At 36.1% G+C, this 26959-nt stretch overlaps 1 protein-coding gene and 1 long non-coding RNA gene across 3 annotated transcripts in view; one reads left to right on the top strand and one right to left on the bottom strand.

The window, feature by feature from the left end:
• LOC138155242 (uncharacterized) overlaps window positions 1-26959 on the bottom strand; it is a 228781-nt gene that overhangs the window by 17754 nt on the left and 184068 nt on the right. The window contains exons 3-4 of one of the 2 annotated variants that reach the window (XR_011166787.1): window positions 18825-18862; window positions 14852-15354 (exon numbers count right to left, since the gene is read on the bottom strand). This is a non-coding gene — a long non-coding RNA (uncharacterized lncRNA). Of the gene's footprint in view, window positions 1-14851; window positions 15355-18824; window positions 18863-26959 lie in introns of those variants that run through there. The other variant, XR_011166785.1, reaches the window with a different exon arrangement.
• The window catches only part of KATNAL1 (katanin catalytic subunit A1 like 1), a 93433-nt gene that overhangs the window by 48325 nt on the left and 18149 nt on the right, over window positions 1-26959 (top strand). The window contains exons 5-10 of the mRNA XM_069080350.1: window positions 8531-8658; window positions 9083-9188; window positions 14669-14827; window positions 16006-16132; window positions 17224-17358; window positions 26271-26397. Of these exons, the coding sequence (XP_068936451.1) occupies window positions 8531-8658; window positions 9083-9188; window positions 14669-14827; window positions 16006-16132; window positions 17224-17358; window positions 26271-26397 (782 nt within the window). The remainder of the gene's footprint in view (window positions 1-8530; window positions 8659-9082; window positions 9189-14668; window positions 14828-16005; window positions 16133-17223; window positions 17359-26270; window positions 26398-26959) is intronic.

Here is a 26959-nt window from a genome sequence, read left to right as displayed (position 1 = left end):
ATTTTTCTGCTTTAATTATAATTTTAGTTTTATAGATGCATTTTTGTCTTACATCATGTTCACTTCTTAATATATTCTGTATATAAAGATATTGCTATTCCCCCCTCTTAGTCAGCAAATTTTCCCTTGTTTGTAGTGAAGATAAAAAAAGCAAGTTCAGCCAAACCCTCCTGCATATCTGACATCATCCACTCTGCCTCCATTTAAATCATTGTCACCCATAAGTAAATGATAATGTATTTGAGTCATCACAGATATACTTGATTTTCTGAGTTTGCTAATAATAGTAAATGTTCAGGACCAGTGTTGCTTTCATTTGCCTGCGCTGCTAGGAAAAGCATGGCTTACATATATGAACAAATAACTAGCTTTCACAATTGAGGTAAAAATAGTACCTTCATTTATAAATTCATAAATCAAAAATCCATAAATAGAAAAAATTCATTAATTGCTTCTCCAGTTGGTCGGTATTCAAGCTCTTATTTTATATTTTTACATATGAAGAGTGTTAGGAACTGGACTAATGATTTCATATTGGTTTAGATAACTCCCAGGTGAGGAAGTTCCCTCTATACAATATAAGTAAGCACCTTTTCTACAGTATTTTTGTCTGAAGTTATTTTTAGGAACAATATTGATAGAAATAATATTCTAAAATTTGCTTCAGTGCCTCACTGGGACACTGAAAATAAATGAAATAATACTGTTTATATGCTTGTAAAACACTATGTTCAATCTGTTGTATTCCATGATTATGATTGGTATTATTATTATTATGCCCAAGTTTCCCTTTTGAGTTGAAAATCTCATAAATAAGGATATACAAAACTTCCTTGTGCCACCTAATTTTTCTCTATGTTCTCCAGGGGTTAGCCTTGGTTAGCCTTTGGAGCTGGGAAAATACAAAGGGGCCTAAAGTTAGAGTTTCCTCTTGCCTTCAGGGCAGAAGGCAAGGCCCTGTAGCAAGACTGGCTTTAGAACCCTCCAATCTTCACCTTAATTTCATCCAACTTGAGCCAAGTATGAATATGCAAACCCCTTTAAGTTCCTTGGGCAAATGAAAATTAAAAAATTAAGTTTTTCATACCAGGCCCTATAAACCTTAAAAAGTTGATGTGAAAAGAGAAAGCCAAATTCACTTGAAGGTTCAGATATATATTTATTTATTTTATTTTTATTTTTTTATTTTTTAAAAGCAATTGGGGTTAAGTAACTTGCTCAAGGTTACATGGCCAGTTATTTTGTGTGGGTGCTAAGTTATCTGAGGCCAGAACCCATCCCGATCTCCTGATTCCGGGGCCAGCTTGATTACTCATTGCGCCACCTGGCCGCCCCAAGGTTCAGATATATTAAGCTTTTCTCAATTATACTTGACTTTCCCTGCCCAGCCATTAGTTCAGATTTTGAGAGTTACCAAATATCATCATTTACTACTTGAGACAAAATCCATGCTTACTTTCAATATAGTTTTTCAGTGGGTAAAATTTCCTTGTTCTAAGTAGCTTGTGTATGAACTAGAGAGCCATAGTTACCTCATGTATTGATCTATGGTTTCTCCTAGTGTCACAGAGCCAACCATAGAGCCAATTTACATTTACAACACTTATGAATCTATTTTATTTTTATGTTCCTGGGAGATTTGTGTTCATTATTATTTTTTTTTATTAATGTTTGGAAGCCAGTAGAGAATTATACTTAGAAATAATATACTCTATAATTTTTCTGAGATAGTTAAACTATAGAAAAAATCAGATGGTAGGTGGCATAAGCAAAAGTGATTATTAGATTCTTGGAATAAGTGATACTGTATTGTAAATGTAAAAAGTTAAAATGATTATTTATGGTAACCTTGTTGGTTTTGGGCTATTTATTGCTTTGTGATTAATTAAATCTTTGACATCTTATGGTAAAAGTGGCATTTCAATTATAATACAATGATTGAAACTCCTATATGGTTTAAAATAAAATTCACAATATAGTTTACTGATAATGTACAGTTATGTTTGGAAGGATCCAGAATTACTCAACTTCAAAGACCATATTTCATTAGATGATCCTCAAATGGTTATTTGTGAATACATCTGTTTGTCTAAAGTAGTAATTTTTAGTGGTAAGTATGTTTAAACTGGAGGAGTTCTTTTGGCTAGATTGGAGATCTTTTCCAAGAGTGGAAGATTAGTGTCATTCTAGGGCATGTACACACATTCTAGGTGTGTCTTTTTTCTCTATTCCTAGAAAGGCCTCATTTCATACATTCAATTTTAAATTGTCCTCAAGATTTTGTCGCTAGTGGAAGTCTTTCAAATATCCTGATTTGCAGTCCTTTGGCATTGATGTGTTAGGTCAGATAATTTCTATGTTCAAATAGCCCTCTGATTAAATTTCTGATTTTTTTTTAGTAGACTTAAGTATAGGATGTATTGTAGTGAGGAGAGACTTGAGGCAGGGAGACATGTAGAAAACTTTTGCAAAAGAGAGCTTATTAGAGCCTGCACTAGAGTAGTGGGCTGTGTGAGTGGAGAGAAGGGGACAGATCTGAGAGATGCCGTGAAGTTAGACACAGTATTTAGCAATGTGTTGTATATGTAGAGTGAGAGTGAAAGAAGTCAAGGATAATACTAGAGGTGTGAACCTGGGTAACTATGAAGATGGTGGTGTTCTTGACAGTGATAGGGAAATTGGGGAAAGGGGATGGTTTAGAGGAAAAGATAGAGTTCTCTTTTGGTCATTTCAGGTAGCGATGCCTCTAGCAGTCCACTTTGAGTTGTCCAAAAGGCAGTTGGTGATAGGAAATAAGAGTTCAGGAGAGGCATTAGGACTTAAGTATCTAGATCTGGAAATCATCTGCATTAGAGGTGATAATTGAACCTTTGGGAGTTGATGGCATCACCACTTGAGATATATAGAGGGAAAAGAGAAGAGTTCTGGATAGAACCTTAGGCGATTCTCATGGTGAGTGGTTGTGACATAGATGAAGAGCCAGCAAGGAGACTGAGGAACCATATGAGGAGAACCAGGAGAGAGCAGTGTCATAAAAACCAAGAGAGGAGAGAGTGCCCAGGAAGGGAAGGTGATCAAAAAGCTTCAGGTGCTGGTTGTAGAAAGATCTAGAAGGCTGGGGATTGAGAAAAAGTCTAGCACATTTGTCAATTAAGATGCCATTGGTAATTGGAGAGAACAGTTTCATTTGAATGAGATCAAAAGCCAGATTGGAGAGGTTTGATAAAAGAGTGAAAGGAGAAGATATGGAGGCACTGAATATAGGCAGCTTTCTTAAAGAGGTTAGCTACATAGAGGATGAAGATCTAAGTTTATAGGTAGTGAGGACAGTAGGCTCAAGTGAGGCTAAGAAAGGCATGGTTTGGCAGTAGGGAAAGAGTCAGTAGGTAGAGAGATTGAAGGTCAGGATATATGGTCTCTTTTTTTTCAATGAAGTATGAAGTGAGGTCCTTCACCAAGAGGGTAACATGGAAGCTTGAGAAGAGATCATGAGGTTTTTATGTTGAGTCCAGATCTTTCTTCTCAGATACAACTTTGACAACTTTTAATCTCTTCAAGTATTTGGGCATGTGCTCAGATGAGGCCCTAGAATTCTTTGTCATAAAGTTAAGTATCTCCAGTTCTTCATCAGGTCCTTACATGATCTGGTTTTCAGCTCCCCTTACCATGATGGCCACCCTCCTCTGGATGACAAACCATAGTCTGTCTACCTTACAATATAGCCCTCAGAATTCAGTGCTACACTAGTCCTTAGTTTAATTTTCTATAAAATGAAGGCACTAAATTCAGACTAGATCTATCAGATTCATTTCAGTTCTAAATCTACTGTGTTGTTCTCAGTCATCTGACTATTAAATGTCAGAGGCAGCAGCATTTGAAACTGCCCAGGGCCTCTGCTACCAAGTCTGACTTTCTTGCCATCAAATGATCATGTATTTTAGCTATATTAAGGAATATGTAAAACAAGACATTTAAAAATAACACTAGAACTGAAACCCAATGAAGAGAGCAGAGAAATGGATGTACTGATAACATGGGTTGTGTTAGTTCCTGCAGTTGGTCACTGAATTTTGCTTTAAGTTTTTTTGGTAGCTAAGGCAAAAATGAAGCCACATTGAATTACAAAGTCTTCCTTACCAGATAAAGGGAAGCATACAGGTTCAGCTGACAATACAAACTTATATTCTAACATTTGAATTCTAGGAGGAATTTACTTTGAGGATCCTCATATGAGGAAGTGTTCTCAACTATAGCTTTGTAAAACATAGAGAAAACATTCTTCATGTAGACATTTCTTGTATTGACCCTTTAGAAAAGCCCAGGGTATAACATTAAACTTAATGGAGTCTTTTCTTTTCTTTTTTTTCTAGTAGAAACCATTGAAGTTTATTGGTAGTCACAATGCTTACATTGTATGTAGCAAACACCCTTACAAGTCAACCATCAATCTAATCACACAATAAAGGACCCAGCACACAATAATCAGAGGAAAGAACAAAAAATAAAAACACAAAACCAAACATACAAAAACAAAAATCCTAAATAGGGTTGGGTGAAATGGGCAAGGGAAGAGAAATGAAAATAAAACTTAATTGATGTAGCCCTTGGATGAGAGCTGAACTAGAGATGAACACAACTAGCAGCAGCAGTTGTGGTAAAGGTACAAGGCAAACGGTTTTCTCTATTTCTCTGTAAGTAATTTTTTGGTTTTAATATACAAATGTTTACTATGGTGGGTTTTTTTTATAAATGAAAGATATTCTTTTTTTAAAAGGGGCAGGAGAAGGATGTTAAATATTTCATGCTAGGTGGACCTTGCTATTAAGAACCCCCTCCATTGTGGTAACTTTCATTGGAGCCTTTTTTACAGAGAACTAAAGATCTATACTTTTCTGATAATATGATGTCTCATATAGCAATGGAAAGTTATCAGAATGTCCATTAGGTTTTTGGCAGATATCATGTATCAAGAGAGGTTTCAATAAATGCTGCATTTCATAGTTAAATTCTTTGATGAGTATCTAAAGTATTGGTATATTTTGTTATTGATAAAAGGAGGATTCCTGTCCTTTAGGTCTTGATGTAAAGTTGACATTTTCTTCTGATTGTTTAGGAATTTGATTTGTGTTCTAGTCCGGTAGGATGTCTGGCAGGAGTGCCTTTAGGTACATAAAGGACTTTGAAACTGCTCAAACATTGAGACTCCAGATAAGACTCGGATTAGACTTATACATAAAGCATGTAAGAGAAAACAAATCCCTGAAAAATTTTAGAGGTATATATTACCAATAAACTACTTCAGCTACAACCCCTCCACCTCATCCCAGTGGAGCATTCAGATTTGCCTATCAGGATGAGTTACCTACAAAATGTACACCTAATGAATTGACTTATTGTATAGGATTGTTTGTAATATCTATTTAAATATTGGCAAATGTCTGCCAAGTACAAGGATTTTCATTTTATTAGGATCTATACACTAAGCTGCTCTTCCTGGCAATAATTAGCCAGCAGATTGCTGCCTCTGAGATAAAGTGTATTCATCAGCATAGAGAAGGATGCTTATCTTTCCATTGTTTTTGGCTAGAGTATTTCATCTCACCATCTAATGGCTGACTCAGGTTATTTAAATGCAAGTTAGAAAGAAGGAGGGCAGGTGGTGCCATAGCTCAGTTTTACTCCATTTATAAATGGAATTTCATCTGACAAAACACCATTCTGTCTACTATAAAGTGCTGGTAGCTGTGTTGAGATGAACTTTGAAGAAAGGATCTATATTGAATTATTCAGTTTGATTCATATTCTGTTTTTAAAGCTGCTGAGAACATTGAATGCTGTGAAAATATTATATTTTTAACGTGTTTTCTTGGGGAGATTAAAGAGATTATAGCTATAATTAGTAGAATGGTTATTCTTAAAGCATTCTTGTTCCTTATACAGTGGAGGAGCTCAGAGCTACAATTTGTTGAGAAGAAATTTATTAATAGAGTTTTGAAGGAGTGTCCACCTGACTACAAGGTTTGTAGTTTTGAGATAATAGTGTTTCCTTTTTTGAAGATGAAGGAATGCTATCTGAGGAGTTATAGTGAAAAGTTTGACAAGGTTTGGGGCCTTCCTACTCAGAACAAGGTCTAATCAGTTTTGATAACAAAAGAAAAATAAGTTTCTTTTCTCCTTTCCCTTACCCCTTTCTTTCCAGCTATGCCACCTCTCCCCCATTTCTCTCCTTTTTTCCTCCTTTATCTGACTTTCCCTGCTCTTGTTTTTCCTTTTTCCTCCATTCTTCCCTCCATGACTATACTTCCCATTATTCAGTTCTTGAAAATCTAAGGTTATTATACTGAACCTACTTGGACTTTCTAACCTCAAGTGCCATTCTTCATTGGCTCCTTTTCTAAAAGAATTTTTAAGCGCTTATAGAGTATTCTTTGCATCTCTGTCTCAGTGTGACTCTGCAGTGTAACTTTGTACTGATTATCATTATTACAAAATATGATTCAGGATAGCATCTAGACATATTTACTATACAAGCATAACTGAAATATCTTTTTAAAAAATAGTATTTTATTTTTCTAGTTACATGTAGTGATGGTTTTCAACATTCATTTTTAGAAGATTTTGAGTTCCAAAATTTTTCTCCTTCTCTTGCTTCCCTCCACCTTCCCAAAGATGGAAAGCAATTTGATATAGGTTATACGTGTACAATCATGGAAACATTCCCATATTAGTCATGTTGTGAAAGAAGAAATAGTACAAAAGGGAAAAGCCACAAAAACAACAACAAAAATTAAAATAGCATGCTTCAGTCTGTATTAAGACCCCATAGTTCTTTCTCTGGATGTGAATAGCATTTTCTATCATGAATATTTTGGCATTGTCTTGGATTGTTGTATTGCTAAGAAGAGCTAAGTCGGTCATGGTTTGATCATTGCACAGTTACTGTTATCATATACAATGTTCTCTTGGTTTTGTTTACTTCACTCAGCATCAATTCACATAAGGCTTTCCAGGTTTTTCTGAAATCTACCTGCTCATTGTTTCTTTTCTCTCTCTCTCTCTTTTTTTAAAGCAGTCGAGGTTAAGTAACTTGCTCAAGTTTACACAGCCAGTTATTTTGTGTGGATGTTAAGTATCTGAGCCCGGAACTTGATCCCAGGTCTCCCGACTCTGGGGCTGGCGCTCTTACTCTCTGCGCCACCTGAACGCATGTGCTCATCGTTTCTTATAGCAGAACACTATTCCATTACATTCGTATACCACCACTTGTTCAGCCATTTCCAGGTGATGGGCATCCCCTCAAATTCCAGTTCTTGGCCACCACAAAAAAGAGCTGCTATAAACGTTTTTGTATATGTGGGTCCTTTTTCCTTTTTAATGATCTCTTTGGGATACAGACCTTATAGAGGTATTGCTGGGTCAAAGGGTATGCACAGTTTGATTGCCTTTTGGGCATAACTGAAATCTCTTTGACTCATTGTTATTGTTGACATCTGTCACCTTTGGAAATGAGAAACTTGGCTAAAGTTGGATCTGATTCTACTGCATTACTTCAGAGAAACAGTAAATTGCTACCTGTTGGATTCTAGCCTCCAAGGTACTGTTTAGTGGTGGCAGAGGTCATTTACTAAATCAAACCCTAGGGGCTTGAAGAAAGAGCTAAAGTATTTCTCCAAATGGAACAGTTCATTCCCTTCTCACCAGTTAGGATCAGGCCTATTTTTTATCCCAGAAGATGTATTTCTGGAGTAGGCTCACACTGTCCTATTCTTTTTCTGCTAAGATTTGAAACTTTATGGAGTTGAGTTCCTTTGAATATTTTTTTTCCTTTTAATATTAGAAAATAGGCAAAGAAATTAAGTCACAGGGAAGCACTTGGTTATGCCTACTCCCAGCTGCAGAAGTACTGTCCCAGTCTAGTGACTGGCACCTGTCTTGACTCCTAAGGACACACAGGGAGTCCAGCTTGGGTTACAAATAACAAATTATGTCAGCTCAGGGAGGGGAAGGGGCTTTGTTCTCGACACATCCAGTGTTTCTAGAAAATATGGCAACTCAAAAAGACAAGTTCAGGGGACCCCATAACACTGAGGATGGTGGTATGTGGGACAGATAGAAGGCTGCTTTCTTCAACATGAACTGGTTCTTTAATGTTTGGAGAGCCTTCTCTATGACAAAATTGATACAGAATATGTTCATAGTTCTTTCACAACTATGAGGGTGACTGACAATAATTCTGTGCTCCAACAAAGCCAGAATTGGGCTTCTAAAGACCTCTGGAGTGATGGAGGGAACCTCTTTACTCTAGGAGTAGATGACCTCCAAGAATATGAGGTTGAAGAAGTTCTTAATAAGATTGAGCAGGTTTTTCTGTTTTTCTTGAATAAATTTATCAAGACCATTTGGAAGTTGAGCATGAGTTGTAATGTGATAGAAATAGAGTTCCAAATGGGTTATGTTTCAGTATTATGTACCTGGTTATTTAATTCTTAATTGTTGACTTTACTTAAAATTTTTTTCTTTATGTCCATAGGGAAGGAAGAATCTGCCAGATGGTGCAGGTGATGGGGAAATTCAAAAGTATGATGGTGCTGGATATGATAAAGATCTAGTTGAAGCTCTTGAAAGGGACATAGTATCCAGAAATCCTAGCATTCATTGGTATGAGGATTTTTACCTATTTTAAGCTCTGGTCTTTTGTCCACTTTTATATATGGATGATTTGCTATGACTAGTATTTGTAAGAAAAAATGTTTATAAGTTTAATAGGTTTCAGATTATAAATTCACCCATAACAAATAGAATGTACCATTATAAGTACTTTTTGGAGTACATATAACTATAATCAGTACAATTTAAAATATTTGATATTGATGAGTTTTTGTTTAAATAATTTTTTACTTTAGCTACAAAATATGTTCATTGTTCTTCTACCAAAAATTAGTGTAGGCCATGGAATTTTAAAATGGGCTTATATGTGTATAACTGAATAACAAAAAAGCAAAGGACACATAAAAATTAGTGTTAACTGTGAAAACTAAAACATTTACAAGTGTTTTGTAAAATTCTTCTATTTTTTGCAAAGGGATGACATAGCTGATTTAGAAGAAGCAAAAAAATTACTAAGGGAGGCTGTTGTTCTCCCAATGTGGATGCCTGACTTTTTCAAAGGAATAAGACGGCCTTGGAAGGTGAGAGAATTCAAGTAATGCTCTTTTCATGTGGATATTCATGGTTAGTGGGTATGATGTGGGTACTGGGAGGTAGTATGATGGAATAGTGAGCCCAGAAAGGCAAGGATATCAGGAAGTTTCCTTTCTTTCCTCGCCATCAAATGAGGCTGAGAAGTAGTCTAACAGAAGGAGAACCAGAGAGAGCAGTGTCTTGAAAATCCAGAGAGGGGAAAGTATCCAAGAGGAGAAGGTTATCAACAGTATTAAATGCTGCAGAAAGGTCAAGAAGACTGAGGACTGAAAAAAGGCCATTTGATTTGCAATTAACAAAGCACTGGTAACTTTCAGGAGAACAGTTATGATTTTGTGTCATTTAAGTCTTTTTTTTAAGCATCCTTTCCCAGAATGTTTTTAAATGCATAAAGTAAAATACATAGGATTATAGAAAAAAACCATTCATATTGAAGTAAAATTATCTATCTACTATCTGTCTGTCTGTCTGTCTGTCTGTCTATCTATCTATCTATCTATCTATCTATCTATCTATCTATCTATCTCATGGACCCTAGGTTAAAAACCCCTAGTTTAGAAGAAAGTCAGAGGAAAGGAAGTGGAGTCACTTAATGTAGACAGCTTTCTTAAGGAGTTTAGCCACAAAGGGGCTGAAGATATAATAGGACAAATTGGCCTCAAAGGATCAAATGAGAGTTTTTTTTAAGGATGGACAGAGATAGACATGTTTGTTCAGGAAAGGAGTGATTGAAGCTGAAAGAGAGTAGGAATGATAGTGGAGGATAGCATCCTCATTTCTAAGTATATTTCTCTTACCTCTCTCTACTTCACCTACTTGGTGAAACATTTCTAGAAACAAAAATTGAAAAAGGAAGTTCACAAAACCAACCCATGAACTATTTAAGAGCATATACAAGATTGCACAGCCCTGGTCTTTTACTGCTGCAAAGAAAGGAGGGTGATGCATTTTCTAAACCTTTTTCTGGGTCAAGACCTGGTTGTTATAAGTATACATAGTTCAGTTTCAGGGTTTTTGTTCTTTCCATTTAAGTTCTTATCTCTGTATGTATGATTTTTCATATTCTGCTATTTCACTGTACATCATTTAATATGTCTTCCCATGCTTTTCTGTGTTTTTAGGTTCATAATCTCTTACACTACAGTAATATTTCATTATATTTATGTGCCACAGTTTGTTTAGCCATTATCCAGTATCAGTACCTACTATATTTCCAGTTCTTTGTTGCCACAAATGTAATGAATCTTATTGTATACATGGGTCCTTTCTGTCTTTGATCTCCTTGGAGTATATGCTTAGCAGTGGGGTCTCTGAGTCAAAGGCTATGAACAATTTAGCCACTTTTTAAAGCATAATTTCAAATTGTTTTCCAGAATGATGGGACCAATTCACAGCACCACCAGCAATGTATTTGTTTTTGTCTTTCTATAGCTCTTCCAACATTTACTATTCCTTTTTTGTCATCCTTTCCAATTTGCGGAGTATGAGATGAAGCCTCTGAATTGATTTTACATTTCTCTTATAATTAGTGACTTGGAGTAACCTTTCATCCGTTTTTTCAACCCTCTTGGCAGCCTCTTTGATTTCCTGCCATTCTACCCCCACTCAAACATACTGGGTAAGGAGAGAAATCTTGCTAGGAAAGGAAGATAACTTGCTAATATTCTTGCTGTTCTGGACCCACCATTCCATTGTACACTCTCCCAGTATCCCTTACGCTCTTTTTTTTACTCCGTCCCCAACAGTCACTGTAGTGATTTTGTCAAAATATTTGTTTCTTACAATGCTTCTTAATATTTGTTAGCAAATGGCACTAATGGAAACAGAAAGAAATGCAGAGTTTTCTGTATTATGTAAAGAATATTTAGATACCCAGAAACCGAGAATTTCATCAAATTTATTTAAATCAATCATTGTTCTTACTTCCTTGCTGGATTCAATCATGGAAGACTGGAAAACTTATGACACCATTAATAGAAATTGGAGACTCAAGAGGGAGAACTAGTTTGGGGCCTGGAAGGGGTCTAGACTGGGAAGATGATGAATTTGGTGGGTTTTTTTTTTTTGTTGTTGTTTTTTTTTGCAGGGGGTAAGGCAAGGCAGTTGGGGTTAAATGACTTGCTCAAGGTCACAGAGCTAGTAAGTATGTCAAATGTCTGAAGCTGGATTTTAACTCAGGTCCTCCTGACTCCAGGGCCAGTGCTCTATTCCCTGTGCCACCTAGCTGCACCTGAATTTGTTTTTTATATAATGGATTTGAGTAGGGGAATCGGTTGTTGACAGCCTGCCTGACATGCTGTTGAAAATGTGGGAGTGAAACTCAGATGATAGGTCAGGTCAAAATAGGTAGAGTGGAGAATTATCTAAATAGACAGAATGATTATTTTTGTGGTGACTACATCCTTTTAGCTAATAGAAAATTCTCCCCATTCCTTCTTAGTTCTGTCCTGATTTTCTTTTAAGTCCTAGGAATATGTTAATTTTAATTTGCATAACTGGTGAAGTGTTCCGAATAATTAATAATTGATGAAGGACAGCACTTGAATAGTACTCAGAAGGTGGCATAGGAAAAGTTATAAGTGTTAGGAGCCATTGTATTTCTTACTAGTTAAAAAATTTAATAAATTTTAATCTTGGTATAATAAGTAGGAATTCCTGTCCTTTTTGTGGGGGATAAGTTTTAGGGATTTCCTTTGAATATCAAAATCTATAAATATTATACTGTACCTATGATAGGTGAAGAAACATTATCAATTAGGGGCTAGACTTTGTTTTTCATGAAGTATTTTATTTTTTTCACAATAACATGTAAAAACAATTTTTAACATTTGTTTTCTAAAACCTTGAGTTCCAAATTCTCTCCCTTCTTCCCTTCCCCACCTTCTCCTCTTGTATTCCCTCCTTACCCTCCTTGAGAAGTCAAGAAGTTTGATATAAGTTTATACATGTGAAGTCGTGTAAAACATGTCCTTAATAGGCATGTCGTGAAAGAAAACACAGACCAAAAAGACTCAAGAAAAAAAAAAGCAAAAAAAATTATATGTCAATCTGTATTTGGCCACCATCAAGTTCTTTCTTTGAGGACGTGCAGCATTTTTCATATTAAGTCCTTCAGAGTTTTCTTGGATGGTTTTATTGTTAAGAATATCTGTCATTCACAGCTGATCATCTTACAGTATTGTTGTTAACTTTTTACACAGTACATTTCATTTTGTATCAGCCCAAGCAAGTCTTTCCGGGTTTTTCTGAGCATCCTGCTCATTATTTCTTATAGTACAATAATATTCCATCACCAGTTTGTTCAGCCATTCTCCAGTTAATGGGCATCCCCTCAACTTCTAATTCTTTGCTCAGGACCAACTTTTACAGGTTAAAAAAATAACTTAGCCACTTCTATAGGTCCTCTTACTGATGTATAATTATAGAAGTTGAAGGGTTATATATTGAAATGTTCATATTTGTAAAGTTCACAATTAAAAATAAAACCATTAAATGACAAAAAAAACAACTTAAAGGACTTTAAAAAAGGAGAGTTGTAGAAATATTTATTGTATATTTGTTGCATTGATCCCATATGACCTTAGTTATTTGTGTCTGTAGAATACATTCAGAATCAGGAAACCCTTGATCTTTTGAGTATAAACAGTACTTATAATACTATTATACATAGTAGTACTTTCTCTCTGTCTATATATATATTATATGCTTATAATATACTTATGATACTATATATACTTACTTTTTGCTTTTTTTTTTTTTGGAGGGGCTATTGGGGTTAAGTGACTTGCCTAAGGTCACATGGCTAGTTTTTGTGTTAAGTGTCTGAGGCCACATTTGAACTCAGGTCTTCCTGACTTCAGGGCCAGTGCTCTATTCACTGTACACCTAGCCGCCCCTCGCTATATACTTATAATACTATTGTATATATTAGTACTATTTATATATATAATATACAATAGCACTTATACTATAGCTGATATCATATAGTGTTTTAAATTTGACAAAGTACTGTACATTTGTAATCCTATTTGATCTTTTAACAGCCTTGTGAGTTAGGTGTTATCTACCACTGAGGAAACTGACATTCAGAGAAGCTAAACTCTTTGCCCAGAATCACACTGTTCAGATAAGAGATGGAATTTGAACCCAGTTCTCTTCTGATTTCAAATTTTACCTAATAAATCACACTGCCTCCATTGTAAAAGAAATCTTTGTATGAAAACTATTTTTTAAACCTTAGCTAATGGTTAAGAATTGGAAAAGCAATCAATTCAACCAATATAATCCAAACTATATTGAAAGAAACTAGGTGGTAAACAAAAAAGGCATAAATTCCTTATTGAAATCACTGAAATTTTACAGATCAAGTCTAGCAATAAACATATGTCTAATTCCACATAAAGAAGTGTCTGACAGAAATAAGAACATTAGCATCAAGTTAAAAGAATCAGCAAGGTATTATTTGAAAAGATTGGAGAAAACAAAAATTTTAAACAGTGAGATTCCCAGGTGTTTTTGTTTCAATAGATAACTTTGCCTGTTAATATTCAAAGGTAAGAAATAACCAAAATGATGTTTGTGGCAGAGATCATATTTAATACCTCTTTCATTGCTAATAGTATTTCATGTAAGTTACTGATGTACTATAATATTATATTATAATAAAATGAAAACTAATTTGATTGTGTTTGAAATACAGCATAATTTTCCCTTACAGATGTCTTCTAAGTTCATAAAGAGCTTGTATTTTAATAGAAACTACATATAGTATGAAGATTTTTGTGGACAGTATGTTTTCTTCTAAAAAAGAAACAACATGTTAGTGAAAAGTGCATAATTCTGAAATATGCTGTTGAAATGGTCTGATTATTTTCATTAAATTATTAAACAATAATCACTCATAAGTAGTACTCAAGAATAAAAGGTTATTTTTGTTGTTCAGTCATTTCCGACTCTTCATGGCTCCATTTGAGGTTTTCTTGGCAAAGATAATGGAGTGGTTTGCCATTTCCTTCTGCAACTCATTTTACAGATGAGGAAACCAAGGGATACAGGGTTAAGTGATGTGCCCAGGGTCACACAAATAGTAAATGTCTGAGGCCAGATTTGAATTCGGGAAGAGGAGCCTTTCTGATTCCAGATCTGGCACTCCCATCCACTGCACCACTTAACTACTCTAGAATGAAAGGTACAAATATGCTTTCTGCCACATTCAGTAGAAATGGGCAGATTCCTTACAATGTGCATCCCTTGTTCCCCTTTCATTCTCCTTGTGATTGGGAGGAAATTTTATAATTTCTTCATTTCCCTTTTCTATAAAATGATGGCAATCATTGTATCTATTATTTTTCTGTGAAGATTGAATTTAATCTTTTAGTGAAAAATTGTATAAAAATTAATTCTTGGCAGTACTGTTATCGAGTATTTTCTGGTGTGATGAATAGTAATACTTCTTGTGGAATTTTAGGGTGTGTTGATGGTTGGACCTCCTGGCACTGGTAAAACTATGCTCGCAAAAGCTGTTGCAACTGAATGTGGTACAACATTCTTCAATGTGTCCTCTTCTACTCTGACATCTAAATATAGGGGTGAATCTGAGAAGTTGGTCCGCCTGTTGTTTGAAATGGTGAGTAGAGAGTGATGTTTTCAGATCTGTGTCATTTTTGTTGCAGAGTGATAGCCAGTTTTAAATTTCATTTAATTTTATTCTTCCTAAATTTTGCCTTCTCCAACGTCTTCATAGATGAATCATTAATATTAATCACTTTAAAGCATGCCAAATGAAGTTGTATTCTAATAATTCTTAAAACCCTAGAATGATTGTATTTGAGGTGGAGAGGAATGTATTATGCCTTCAAATTCCATCTTAAAAGAAAGTTTTTGACGATACCAAACAAAATACCCAACCACCACTTTACATTTGTATAACATTTTACAGTTTAAAAAATGCTTACACATCTCCTTGCCTTTTGATGTCCACAACAACATTGTGAGGGAGCTAAGGTAGGTATAGTCTCCCATTTTATAGCTGAAACTGGGACTGAAACAGTTCCGGTTCATGTCCAGTAAGTAATGGTGGGCATAGGCCTTGGACACAGTTCTTCTGACTCTTCAGACAGTTGTTTTTTTCCCTGCTCTCTCATCCAGTGCAACCTAGAGAAAAGCTCTTGTTATTTGTCCAGTAGATGGATGACTAAAATTTTTTGCCTCTGCTGCTTTAGGGAGGCAGTTGTTGGAGAGGCAGCCTGGATTAGTGGGTGAGGAGCTGCACTCGAAGTCAGCAAGACCTGGGTTTTAATCCTGCCTCAGATTCTTATTAGTTTTTTGATCCTGGGCAAGTCACTGAATAATGTCTTCAGTTTTCTAATTTGTAAAATGAAGGTATTGAACTTCATGACCTGTAAGTCCCCTTAAACCTTTAAATGTGGGATTCTTTTCCATGATCAGAACAATAATTTTTTAAAATTCATAAAGTCAAATAAAAATTTATAATATTGACCCATTTTAGCTAATAAAAGATTTGAAAAACACCTTTTAAAAGTAAATTATATTTTATTTGAAAGGTTTTCAACATAAATTTAATTTCAGAAACTGTCATTTCCCATTATTAATAATTAGTGCATTCCATATCAGCATGACATTACAAACTTTACAATAGGGAGAATATCTAGTCCATCTTCTCAAGGGACTAAAAGACTATGAAATAACTGTTTCTGAACCTTTCCTGCCTCCCTCCAGTTTTTAACTTTTCTAAAATGTTTCATCTGTTCTTTCTACAACAATTTCGAAACTATTTTTTCAAAGGCTAGATTTTATGCTCCTACAACAATCTTCATTGATGAGATTGATTCCATCTGTAGCCGCAGAGGCACTTCTGATGAACATGAAGCAAGTCGAAGAGTCAAGTCTGAACTCCTCATTCAGATGGATGGTAATTAATATTTAAGTACTTTCTTGAGTCTAAGGTGTTTTCTTTTTGGATTTTATGTTGAAAACAGCTTTTATTTTTATTCTTTTGTTGAAATACTGTCCAAAGAGCATTGTTAAATAACTATACAAGCAAGTACTATATATACATCCTCTGTGGGATCTGTGGGATCCATCTGCTGGTGGGCACTATAAAGTATACAGAAGTTTAAGACTTCGTCCTTGTCCACAAAAAGCTACTATTTCCTCTTTGTTCAGATGTTGAAGGAAGCAGAGACACCCAGGATATATTTTTTTTGGGAAATCAATGCGGCTGCTTTCTCTTTTGCCCTGGCATGTTTATGCTGGTAGCAGATGGTACAGTGGTAGAGCCCAAACCACATTGGAAGTTTTTTAATTTAAAAAAAAATCGCCTGTTGTAAATTGATTTAGTTTTTTATTGGGCAGGTAAATTGTTGAGTGGTAAATTAAAAAATGGTATCGTGCCATTTGCCTGTTTGTAGTTTCCAGGGAAGTAGAAGCTTAATAACACATAGTTATTTTGAGTTTGGGTTATACATTTTCTGGGAAATACTGCTTGTACTAAAGCTATTTTGTTAAAAAATCTCATTCAGAAAATCAAACACCATAAGCATACAATTAGTTTAACCTTGCCAGAAAATGACATGATAGTTCAATTAATGAGTAACCACTAGGTTCACTTTTAACTTGTTAAGGTTTTAGAAGTCATTAAAAAATTCAAAGAACTTCCGGGGGAAAAGAAAAAAAGCAAGAAGAAGAAATGGAAACATTTAGAACATCTCCCTTGCCTGTCACTCTCTACTCCCTACTTCTTTTCTTCTGGTTAACATTTACTGTGGAGAAAATATAAATGACACTTCATTTTTTCTTCCAGTACGAGTCTAATGATAACAAGTTGCCTCTTTACATCAGTAGCTGATATAAGTAGTAGTCTTGCTTCTGTTTCACGTGCATGGAATTCTGTCCTAATGTATTTTACAATACAAAATGATAAAGAACAGAATAAAACACGCTGTTTTATTTTTGTAAGGTTACTAAAATTTTTAAAACTTTTCTTTTAAAAAAATGCAACAGGGGTCGGAGGAGCTCTAGAAAATGATGACCCTTCTAAAATGGTTATGGTGTTGGCTGCTACCAACTTTCCATGGGACATTGATGAAGCTTTGCGAAGGAGATTAGAAAAAAGAATTTATATACCTCTGCCAACAGGTGTGATTCCTATCTTTTATTATGCTTTGAACTTTCTGTGTTATTTCTTGCAAATTGTTATTATAGCATCTCTTTAATTATTTTTCTTCATTTCTAATGTTAGTCCTTTGAAAACAAATCTACATAACTTTATTATGTTAATGTGCTGTAGATGGAACCTGCCATGCTGGATATTTTTAAGTGAATTCTCACATTTTAGGACAATTATGATATTAATATGCTTGGCAAAGGAATTAATAAACATTTAATATTTAATCCTTTCTTTGAACTTCATTTGAGAGATAATTATACATTTTCTGGTAATGTTTTCTGAAATATGCTATTGTGGAAAATGTAGTTTCATCATGCATATGATGAAATATTCATCTCAGTTCTTGAGTTTTGAAACTTAATTATTGCAATATGCTATTTACTTAATTTTATTACAACTTCAGGACTTTAGAACAGAACTCATTGCTTTCTAACTTGAAGATATACTCATTATACCATATTTCCTGTTTTCTAGTTCATCAGTTTTCTTAATTTCATTATCCTTGACATTTGAAGTTTGTGTGGCTTTGTGTTTCTCTTTGAATAGTATAATATGTAACTCATTCTTTGATCTCTGAAGGTGATACAGTAGTTGTCATAGCATAGCGTTTATAGAGCTTTTTAAAGTTTAAAACACTTCTTCACATGTTGTCTCATTTGATCCTCAGAAAACCATATGAAATAGCTATTTTTGTATCCATTTTACAGAGGAGGAGATTGAGGCTGGGAGAAGGTGAATGACTTGTACAGGTGACCCATAAGGAAGTGTCTGAGGCTGGATTTGTTTGTTTACACTCATATAGTGATCAGAACTAGAATCGCATGCCATATTGTGTAATAGTGTACTGCACTGAGAGAGTTTCTCACTTACTGGCTATATTTTAGATCATTTGCAACAAAATTTAATTGGTTTACCTTTGTTTTAACTATTTAGAAGAAGTTTATTTCTAGTAGAGACAGCTAGTTGGCACAGTAGATAGAGCAGTAGACCTGGATTCAGGAAAAACTGAGGTCAAATCTAGCCTTAAACATTTATGAGCTTGTGTGACCCTAGACAAGACATTTAACCTGTCTGCCTCAGTGTTCTCATCTGTAAAATGGGAATAATAATAGTATCTACTTCCCAGGGTTGTTGAAGACAAAATTAAATATTTCTAAAGTGCTTTGCAAACCTTAAAACGCTATATAAATTGCATCTGTTATTGTTAGTATTGTTGTTGTCATTTTAAAATTGTCACAGTGGTTCCTAGTAGGAAAGTTAAGAATTTATTTTAAAAAATCTGCCTGGAAAAAGCCATACTTTTAGAGTTTGAAATTTCATTTCATTGTGGTGGTAAAACTAAAAAGCAACTGGAAGAGAAAATATCATTGGAATGTAGTTAGTGCCAGTGATTTTAGGAACAGCTAATGCTGGGAAAGAAACAAGTACTACCTACCTACAGCATACAAAAGAAGAAACTTGCAGTGCCAGCACCTTTGGAAACAAAGAAAGAAATTACACTTATTATTAGACAGAGGGTTCCTTGAGAGCAGGGACCATTTTTGGGTTGGTTTTTGGTGGTTTGGGGATCTCTCTTTGTATCTATATCACTTAGTACAGTTCCTGGCATCTAATAGGGGCTTAATATGTGCTTGTTAACTGACATTTGGTTGACTAACAGGTATCTTTGTATGTATGTATTTACTTATTACATTTCAGTTGATCATAGATTTGAAGCAGTATAGCTTAGAATTATACAGACTTGAGAGTTTCATTTAGAAAATGTTTGAAAAATCTTCTCTTAAAACAGTGGTTCTCAGCATGTGGTCTAGGGACTTCTGGGGGTCACACAGAAGATTGTCCAGTACTTCTGTGTAAAAACCTGTAACATACCTAAGACAGCTCTCATGTGCCCCTCTCCCTGCTCCTCTGAGTCTTTTCTTCTCTTGGCTAAATGCCCCTACTCCCTTCACCCACCTTCCTGAAGGATGAACTTGAAAGTCTTTGTCATTCTGGTTGCCCTTACCTGGACACTCTCTCCTTAATAAACATCCTTCCTTAAATGTTAATGAAATCCTGAAAAGGAAACAGTGATTACCAAACTGGTTTCATTAAGAATAGGTCATGCTAGAATAATATTATTGCCTTCTTTGACAGGTTTAATAATTTAGTAGGTCAGCAAAATGCTGGAGTCTACCTGAATTTGATCAATTTACTTGATAAAGTATCAAATGTCATTTTGAAAAAGATGATTCGCTGCATTCAGAACACTTTGAATGCAGACCCAACAGTCAGGAATAGTTTGCTCTCATTGTGTAAGGTGGTATGTGATGGAGAGTCTTGAGACTTATGCTTGGTCTTGTGCTCCCTGTTAGTTTTATTAGTGACATAGATAAAGGCATAGGGGATATGTTAATCAGATTTGCAAATAAGGAAGTTGCGAAGGGATTGCTAAAACTGTGGTGGACAGAATCTGCATCTGGAAAGATCTGGAGATGCTGCAACATTGGATCAACTAAAAAAGATGAAATTTAATGAGAATAAATGTAAAAGGTTTGCACTTGAATAAAAAGTGCTCCAATATCATAAATACAAGATGGGGAGGCGTGATTAGGCAGCAGTTTATCTTAAAAGGTTCTGGATGTTCCAGTGGACTGCGGGTTCACTGTGAATCAGTATAGTGATGTTACAGCCAAGAAAGTAAATGCAATCCTAGGCTACCTAAAGAGTGTTTAGTACTAGAAAGGTAATAGTCCTGTTGTATTTTGGTCCGACCACATCTGGAGCAGTATTCTTGGTTGGGTATCACATTTTAGGAAGAACACTGATAATCTGGATAGAGTCCAGAGGACAGTAACCAGGATGATGAAAGACCTTGGGCACATACATACACCAGGAAGATGTATTAGGGATATATTGTTGAAGAGAGGGCTCAGGAGGTAGATGATAGCTGTCTCCAAGTGACTGAAGGGCTGTCATGTATAAGAGGAATTAGTCTTCTCTGCTTGTTCCTGGGAGGAAGAGCTACTTGTAGTGGGTAGAAGGTACAGAGGTAAATTGAGGATTGATTCTAGGAAAACCTACTTCTTAGACTAGAGCTTCACATAAGTATAGTGGACTCTTTCAGTGGAGGTCTTGCACCAAATATTAGGGGAACACTTGTCAGGCATTTTATAAAGGACATTGTTCAGGATCTTACTGGACTTGGTGACCTCGGAGATCCCTTCCACCCCTGAGATTTTATGATTTTATAGAGGAGAGGCCTAAAAGAGAAGATAGTACATGGCAGAAAAGTTGTTAGAAAAGAAAAGATAGGGGCGGCCAGGTAGCACAGCGAGTAAGAGCACCGGCCCCAGTGTCTAGATGACCCGGGGGTTCGAATCCGGGCTCAGACACTTAGCATCCACCCAGAAACACCTGGCCGTGTAACCTTGAGCAAGTTACTTAACCCCAATTGCTTAAAAAAAAAGAAAGGAAAAGATGGAGAAAGACTAGGAGGTGATTTTATGGAAAAGGGGACCATAAAAAAGGGAGACTGAAAGAAGGGAACAGTGTTATTTGATAAAAATAGGGACTAGAAATTTGGAAAAGGGAAGAATCTGGAAGGAACCAGAAAAAACAAAGACCACATGGAGAAATGTCATTTTACCCAGAGAAATTAATGAAAATTTCCAGAAGAAAAGAGAAAATTCGAGTATTGTAGAAAGAAAGGTCAACAGAAGTCAAAATATTGAACACAGCAGTAAAATGAACTTTTAATTTTCAGTAGTCTAACTTTACAAATTAAGATGACTTGCTTTTTCCTGTCTATTTCCACAGGTATTAACCTGGTCTAGGCCTTCATTACTTCACACTTGGTTAACTGTATCAGGCTTCTGTCTGACTGGCTTGATTACAAGGGTTTTACCTCCTCTTAATCTCCTCTACTCAGTCTAAACATAGACCCTCCTAAAATACTGAGTCACTCTCCTGCATGAACACTTTCATTGGTTTTATTTCTTATTGCATCAGATCCAAAGTCCTTTGCATTCAAGATTCTGTGTGATCTGGTCTCATCTTACCTGTACATGCCTGCATTTCCCATAATTCCTCAACCTGCACCTCCTCTTAACTTCCCCTATCTCTCCTACACACCAGGTACATTCCTGCCTCTATGTCTTTTCCCCTCTGCTATTGCTTGAAATATCCTCTCTCTTGTCCTCTACTTATTTAATTCAAAGCTTAGTTTAAGTCATATCTTCTTCCTAAAGTTTGTTTGTTCTAGTGATACTGTAATTTCTTTTGAATTCCTATTGCACAAATTGTGCGATGTTTATCATTGCTTCCCCTCCCCCCATTCTCATATGTGAATTTTGTCTTCCTAACTGTCAACTTCTCGAGGGCAGGAACCTTGGAGTTGCCTGTGTATCCCCTTATAGTGTCAAGTAGACCTGCATATAATAGCAGAGGCTTAACCTTTATTGATTGATTAATTCATTGGTGTTGTATGAATCCCAGTGATCAGTAAGCATATAGGTTAATGAAAAATTTGTATCTTTATCATTGAAATAGCTAAATGTGAATCATCATATTATATTTATAGAACCTTTAAACATGAACTAAACGATCTTCATAGCATACATCTGTGAGTTTATTAAATACCCTTAATTAATTTGTATAAAAGTGATAGGTTTCCTACTTGCAGTCTCCCAGCAATCATTGATAGAGCCCTGAGTACAAATTAAATGCTTTAGAATCCTAGTTCCATACTTGAACCTTTGAATGAATTAATGTGGAAAAGAAATATCAAAGGACATAAAAAATACAGCATGCATCCCTCAAAACATCTCAATAACCAAGTAGACTCAACTTAAGTAAATACTATTGTTATATCCACCTAGGTACGTAATTTTATAATCACTCAACTACACACCTCACAGCTTCAAGGCATAAAACAAAATGCAGAGTGCTTTGAACTGCCTGGATATAGCTGTTTACTGGCTAATAGAGCTTTTATGAAAGTAATTAACCCTCAGATTTCTTGTAGAATTTGTTTGGACTCTTCTCATATGTACCATAATGCTAAATGTGTGTCTTATTACTTTCCCCATTACATTGTGAGTTCCTTGAAGACAAGGTCTCTTCTTTGTTTCATCACTGTTCCCTGCAGAAGGCACAGTGAATATGTTAGGCACTTCATGTGTTTGTGGAATTAATTTTAAAGTGGGTGACAATGGGAATGGGAAAACTTGGAAAACTAGGAATTTAAAAATATTTTCAAGTTTACATTTATTTTGGGAAATCATTTTATATCTGTATCTTAATTATCATGAGAAAGAAGGCTACAAACTGTTTTTATACTTAAGTGTGGAATTTGTGGAGTGCTCTCCTGCTGTGCCCTGTGACCATGGCAGTGCCACAAGGAGGGTAACTTCCATATGCACTTCTATTGTTACAGAGACACAGGCCTCTGAATCATCTTCCCTAGGAAACTTAATTTTAACCCACCTGTTTATTTTCTGGAAAAAAAGACATTGATTGAATGAATGAAAAAGCATTTATTAAACTCTTAGTATGTGAAAAGTGTTGTGCTCTGCACTGGGGATGCCAACAGAAAAACATAGGCAGGCCTTGCCCTCCCAGAGCTCCCATTCTAGTGGGGGAGGCAACAGAAAATTTCAGTTCAGATGGAAAAGCCTTAGAGTCCTTTGACTGTAGCATTAAAGCAGATGATAATGCATCTTTTAAAATGTCATTTCCACTGACAAAATCATATAAGTTTCTGATGTTGAACAGTGTGGCAGAGCCAAGGATTTTGGTGGCAAGGACTTTGTTTTCTAGGTCTTCCATAGTTGTTACTGCAGTCCTGCAGAAGCAATGACCAGGCCACAAATACACAGGAAGCAGAGTTGTTTCTCTTGTTGAATTTCCCACATGTCCTGTTATGCCTCTTCTAAAGCCCTGCTCCAGTAATTCAATGTGGCATGAAGGTAACTTTTAGCTCCAGTGCCACTCTCTGAAGCCAGCTTCTCCTCAGTCACCAGAGCCTTGTACTCTGTATGTATCTTATTTGTACCTATTTATTTAGGTCCTGTCTCCCCCAGAAGTATGTGAGCTTTTTTGAGAAGAAAGACTATTTTTGCCTTTTTTTGTATGCCCAGGGCTTAGCAGAGTAATTGGCCCATCGGAAACACTTAATAAACACCCGTTGATTGTGATTCTTGTGGCTATATCCACATTGGAGTAAATAGTACAAAAGAGGGAACTCAGATTCTCAAGTCTTTTGGGACCAAAGAAATAGAACTCTTCAGATCCTTTTAAATAGAAAGTATTTTATTTTAAGTCCTATTGATAAACTATGTGTGTCTCATCTAGGGACCAGACTAAACTCTGAGAAGCTCATCACCAAAAGATTAGTTGCCAAGTTATGATTTTTTTTGGCCATGGCAACTCATACAGCCGTCTGTCACAGCCCTGAGGTCATGATTTTCATCAGTGGAGGGAGAATTTACGTGGATAAAATAGTGGATCCAAAAGAAAGAGTAGAGAGAAAGAAGTGCTTTAAGACAGAACTCTGGGGGACATTCCTAGTTAGGGGGAAGGAAACTGAGAAGGAATAGTAGACAGGTCAGAAGAGGACCAAGGAAGAGCTGTGTCATGAAAGCTGAGAGAGAAATGAGTGGTCAGTAGTATCACATACTGCAGATACATTAAAGAGAATGAGAACTGAATAAAGAATTAGCAAAGACTAATTATTTTCATTTTTCTCCAAAAACCTAAGTAGCATTTCTTATTTTTACTAATATTTACATTTTTATAAAATAGTTTGAAAGTTCTTAAAAAAAAACCAACCTAAAACTAAAGTTTCCTTTCAGCCTGTGCTTTCTCACATTGAGGGTATTCACCTTGAGCTCTCTCTTTTCCCCTCTTCCTCATCTTCTGTCACTCAGACATCTTTTGCTATTACTTTTCTCCTTTACCTGTTCCACATGATGACTTGGCCTTCCTCCATACCAAGGTTAAACCTTCTACCTGTTAAGTGATCCGGTTCCACCTCGTTTCCTACTGCCTAGAAACCTGCCCATGTCTCCCCCATCCTCAAAAAAACTCATACTTCTAACCCTGTTAGCTGTCCTGTATATCTTATGTAGGTTATATTATATAGGATTATATTTCATTGTATAGGTTATATAGGATTATAGATCATATATATGTCTTCTGCTCTTTGTGGCTAAATTCCTCTAAAGGATCTTCTACAATAGGTGCCTTCACTTCCTCTTCTCTCTTTCTCTCCTTCCGCTCTCTTCACTCCTTACAGTCAGGCTTCCTATTTATCATTCTACCAATACTTCTCTCTCCAAAGTTACCAGTGATCTCATGGTCCCTTTGACACTTGATCATGCTCTCCTCCGTCATACTCTCTTTTCTCTAGGTTTTTGGGATACTACTCTTTCCTGGTTCTCCTCCTACCTATTATCTATCTGCTCCTTCTCTGTTTCTCTTGCTAGATCCTCTTCCATATCACACCCTCTAACAATGGGTGTACCTCGAGAGTTCTGTCCTGGTCCCTTTTCTCTTCTTCCTCTATGCTGCTTCATTTGGCAATCTCTTCAGCTCCTCATCAGCTTCTCTAATCAAAACCTTTCCTGTCCCAGTCTTTCTGCTGACTTGCATTCTTGCATCTCCAGCTGTTTTTCAGACATCTCAAACTGAGTGTCCAGTAGATATCTTCAATTCAGTATACCCAAAGTAGAACTCGTGATTTTTTTCCTCTAAATTTTCTCTGGCTCCTAACTTCCCTATTGTTGTTGAGGGCAACATTATCCCCACCCTCATTCAGTTTGTAACCAAGGCTTGTTGATTTTGCCTTTGTAACATTCCTTGAATATGTCCCCTACTCTCCTCTGATATTGCCACCACTCTAGTACAGGTTCGCATCACCTTATAACTGGACTATTGCAATAGCCTGCTGGTGGGTCTGCCTGCCTAAAGCCTTTCCCCATTCTAATCCATCGTCCATTCATCCACAAAAGTGATTTTCCTAAAACTAAGGTCTTATCATGTGATCCCATACTCAGTAATCTCTAGTGGCTCCCTATTGCCTCTAGGAGCAAATACACAATCCTCTTTCCTTGGTTTTCAAATCAGAACCTTCATGACCTAGCCCCCTCCCCACTTCCTTGTGTTCTTATACCTTATTCCTCAACACATACACTTCAGTCTAGTGACATTGACTTCCTAGCTATTCCACAAACAAGGCACACCATCTCTCAGCTCCAGGCATTTCTCTGCCTGTCCCCTATGCCTGGAATGCTCTCCCTCCTCTGCTCCCACTACTGACCTCTTTGGCTTTCTTTAAGTCTCAGTTAAAATTTCACCTCTTTCAGAAAGTCTTCAGCAACCCCTCTTCATTCTAATGCCTTCCCTCTCTTAATTATTTCCTGTTTATCCTGTATATAGCTTGCTTTGTATGTATTTGTTTGTATATTATCTGCTCTGTTAAATTGTAAGCTCCTTGGGGGTAGGGTCTGTCTGTTTTTGTCAGTGCCTAGCATAATGCTGGGCACATAGTAGACATTTGACAAATGTTTATTGATTAATTGATAGTTTACAGGTACCCTGTATTGCCCATGAATCAGGAAATCACCAGAAATTAGTTAAGTGCTCACCTGGTGTCAGCACTGTTATTAGAACTCCGCACCTGTGTGTAGCTAGGTGTCAGGCAGTACAGATTTCAGATACAGAAGCCAAGGCAGTGAGTAAGGGTTCCTGAGTCATGATGTAGTGAGTCAGAGCCACAGAACTGATTGTTCTCTGCAGTGCACTGCACTTCCTTCTTCCTTTTCCCAGGGTTTTGTCTGTAATTGTGATAGCCCCAAAGTGAAAAGGTTTGTAAAATCTCTAACCAGAAATTTTCTTTCAGCAAAAGGCAGAGCAGAGCTACTTAAGATCAATCTTCGTGAAGTCGAATTAGATCCTGATATTCAGTTAGAAGAGATAGCAGAGAAGATCGAAGGCTATTCTGGGGCCGACATAACAAATGTTTGCAGGTATTTCTTTACCAAAAAAAACACCTTAGTCGTTATTTTTTAAAATCTAGAAAATCTAAAGTAAAAAAATTTGCCCATGCATTAATTGTAATTATCTATATACTGTCATGATAACTGTTTTCAGATGAATACCTTGTTTGTATCGGTTGTTTGCAGCTTAGTGTCATGGTCCATAATTAGAATATTCCTCTGGTAGTCATATGGCTTCCTGCCTGTTGGAGCTTCTGGGCATCATAGTGATAGAGTGAACTCTGGGCTCTGAGGGGCAGCATGTTAACCCAGTGTTAGTTTGGTCACTTGTACTCTCACCATTTACACTTAAATGATGTCAAGTAATAATCTTAATGACTAAATGAACCCTAAATGAGGAAATTAAAGCTGGCATAGCACTTTGCAACAGATGAACAGAAGTTTTCTTTTGTTTTTTTTTTCCCTATAGGTTTCCCATTGTTTTAAGCAACACGACTTTCTGAATCATTTTGTATCATTCAGTGATAATAAGGATTTCCTGTTAGTTGTTTTTAAAAAAACCCTTCAATTATGAATCTAAACTGATTTCAGT

Source organism: Petaurus breviceps, unplaced genomic scaffold, assembly GCF_028583685.1.
Source record: "Petaurus breviceps papuanus isolate PSGF00001 unplaced genomic scaffold, PetGlider_PUasm1.0 91133, whole genome shotgun sequence".
In the NCBI taxonomy this organism is placed as follows: domain Eukaryota; kingdom Metazoa; phylum Chordata; class Mammalia; order Diprotodontia; family Petauridae; genus Petaurus; species Petaurus breviceps.
The sequence above is the reverse complement of the archived record's forward strand: the minus strand, read 5'-3'. Positions and strand labels throughout refer to the sequence as shown.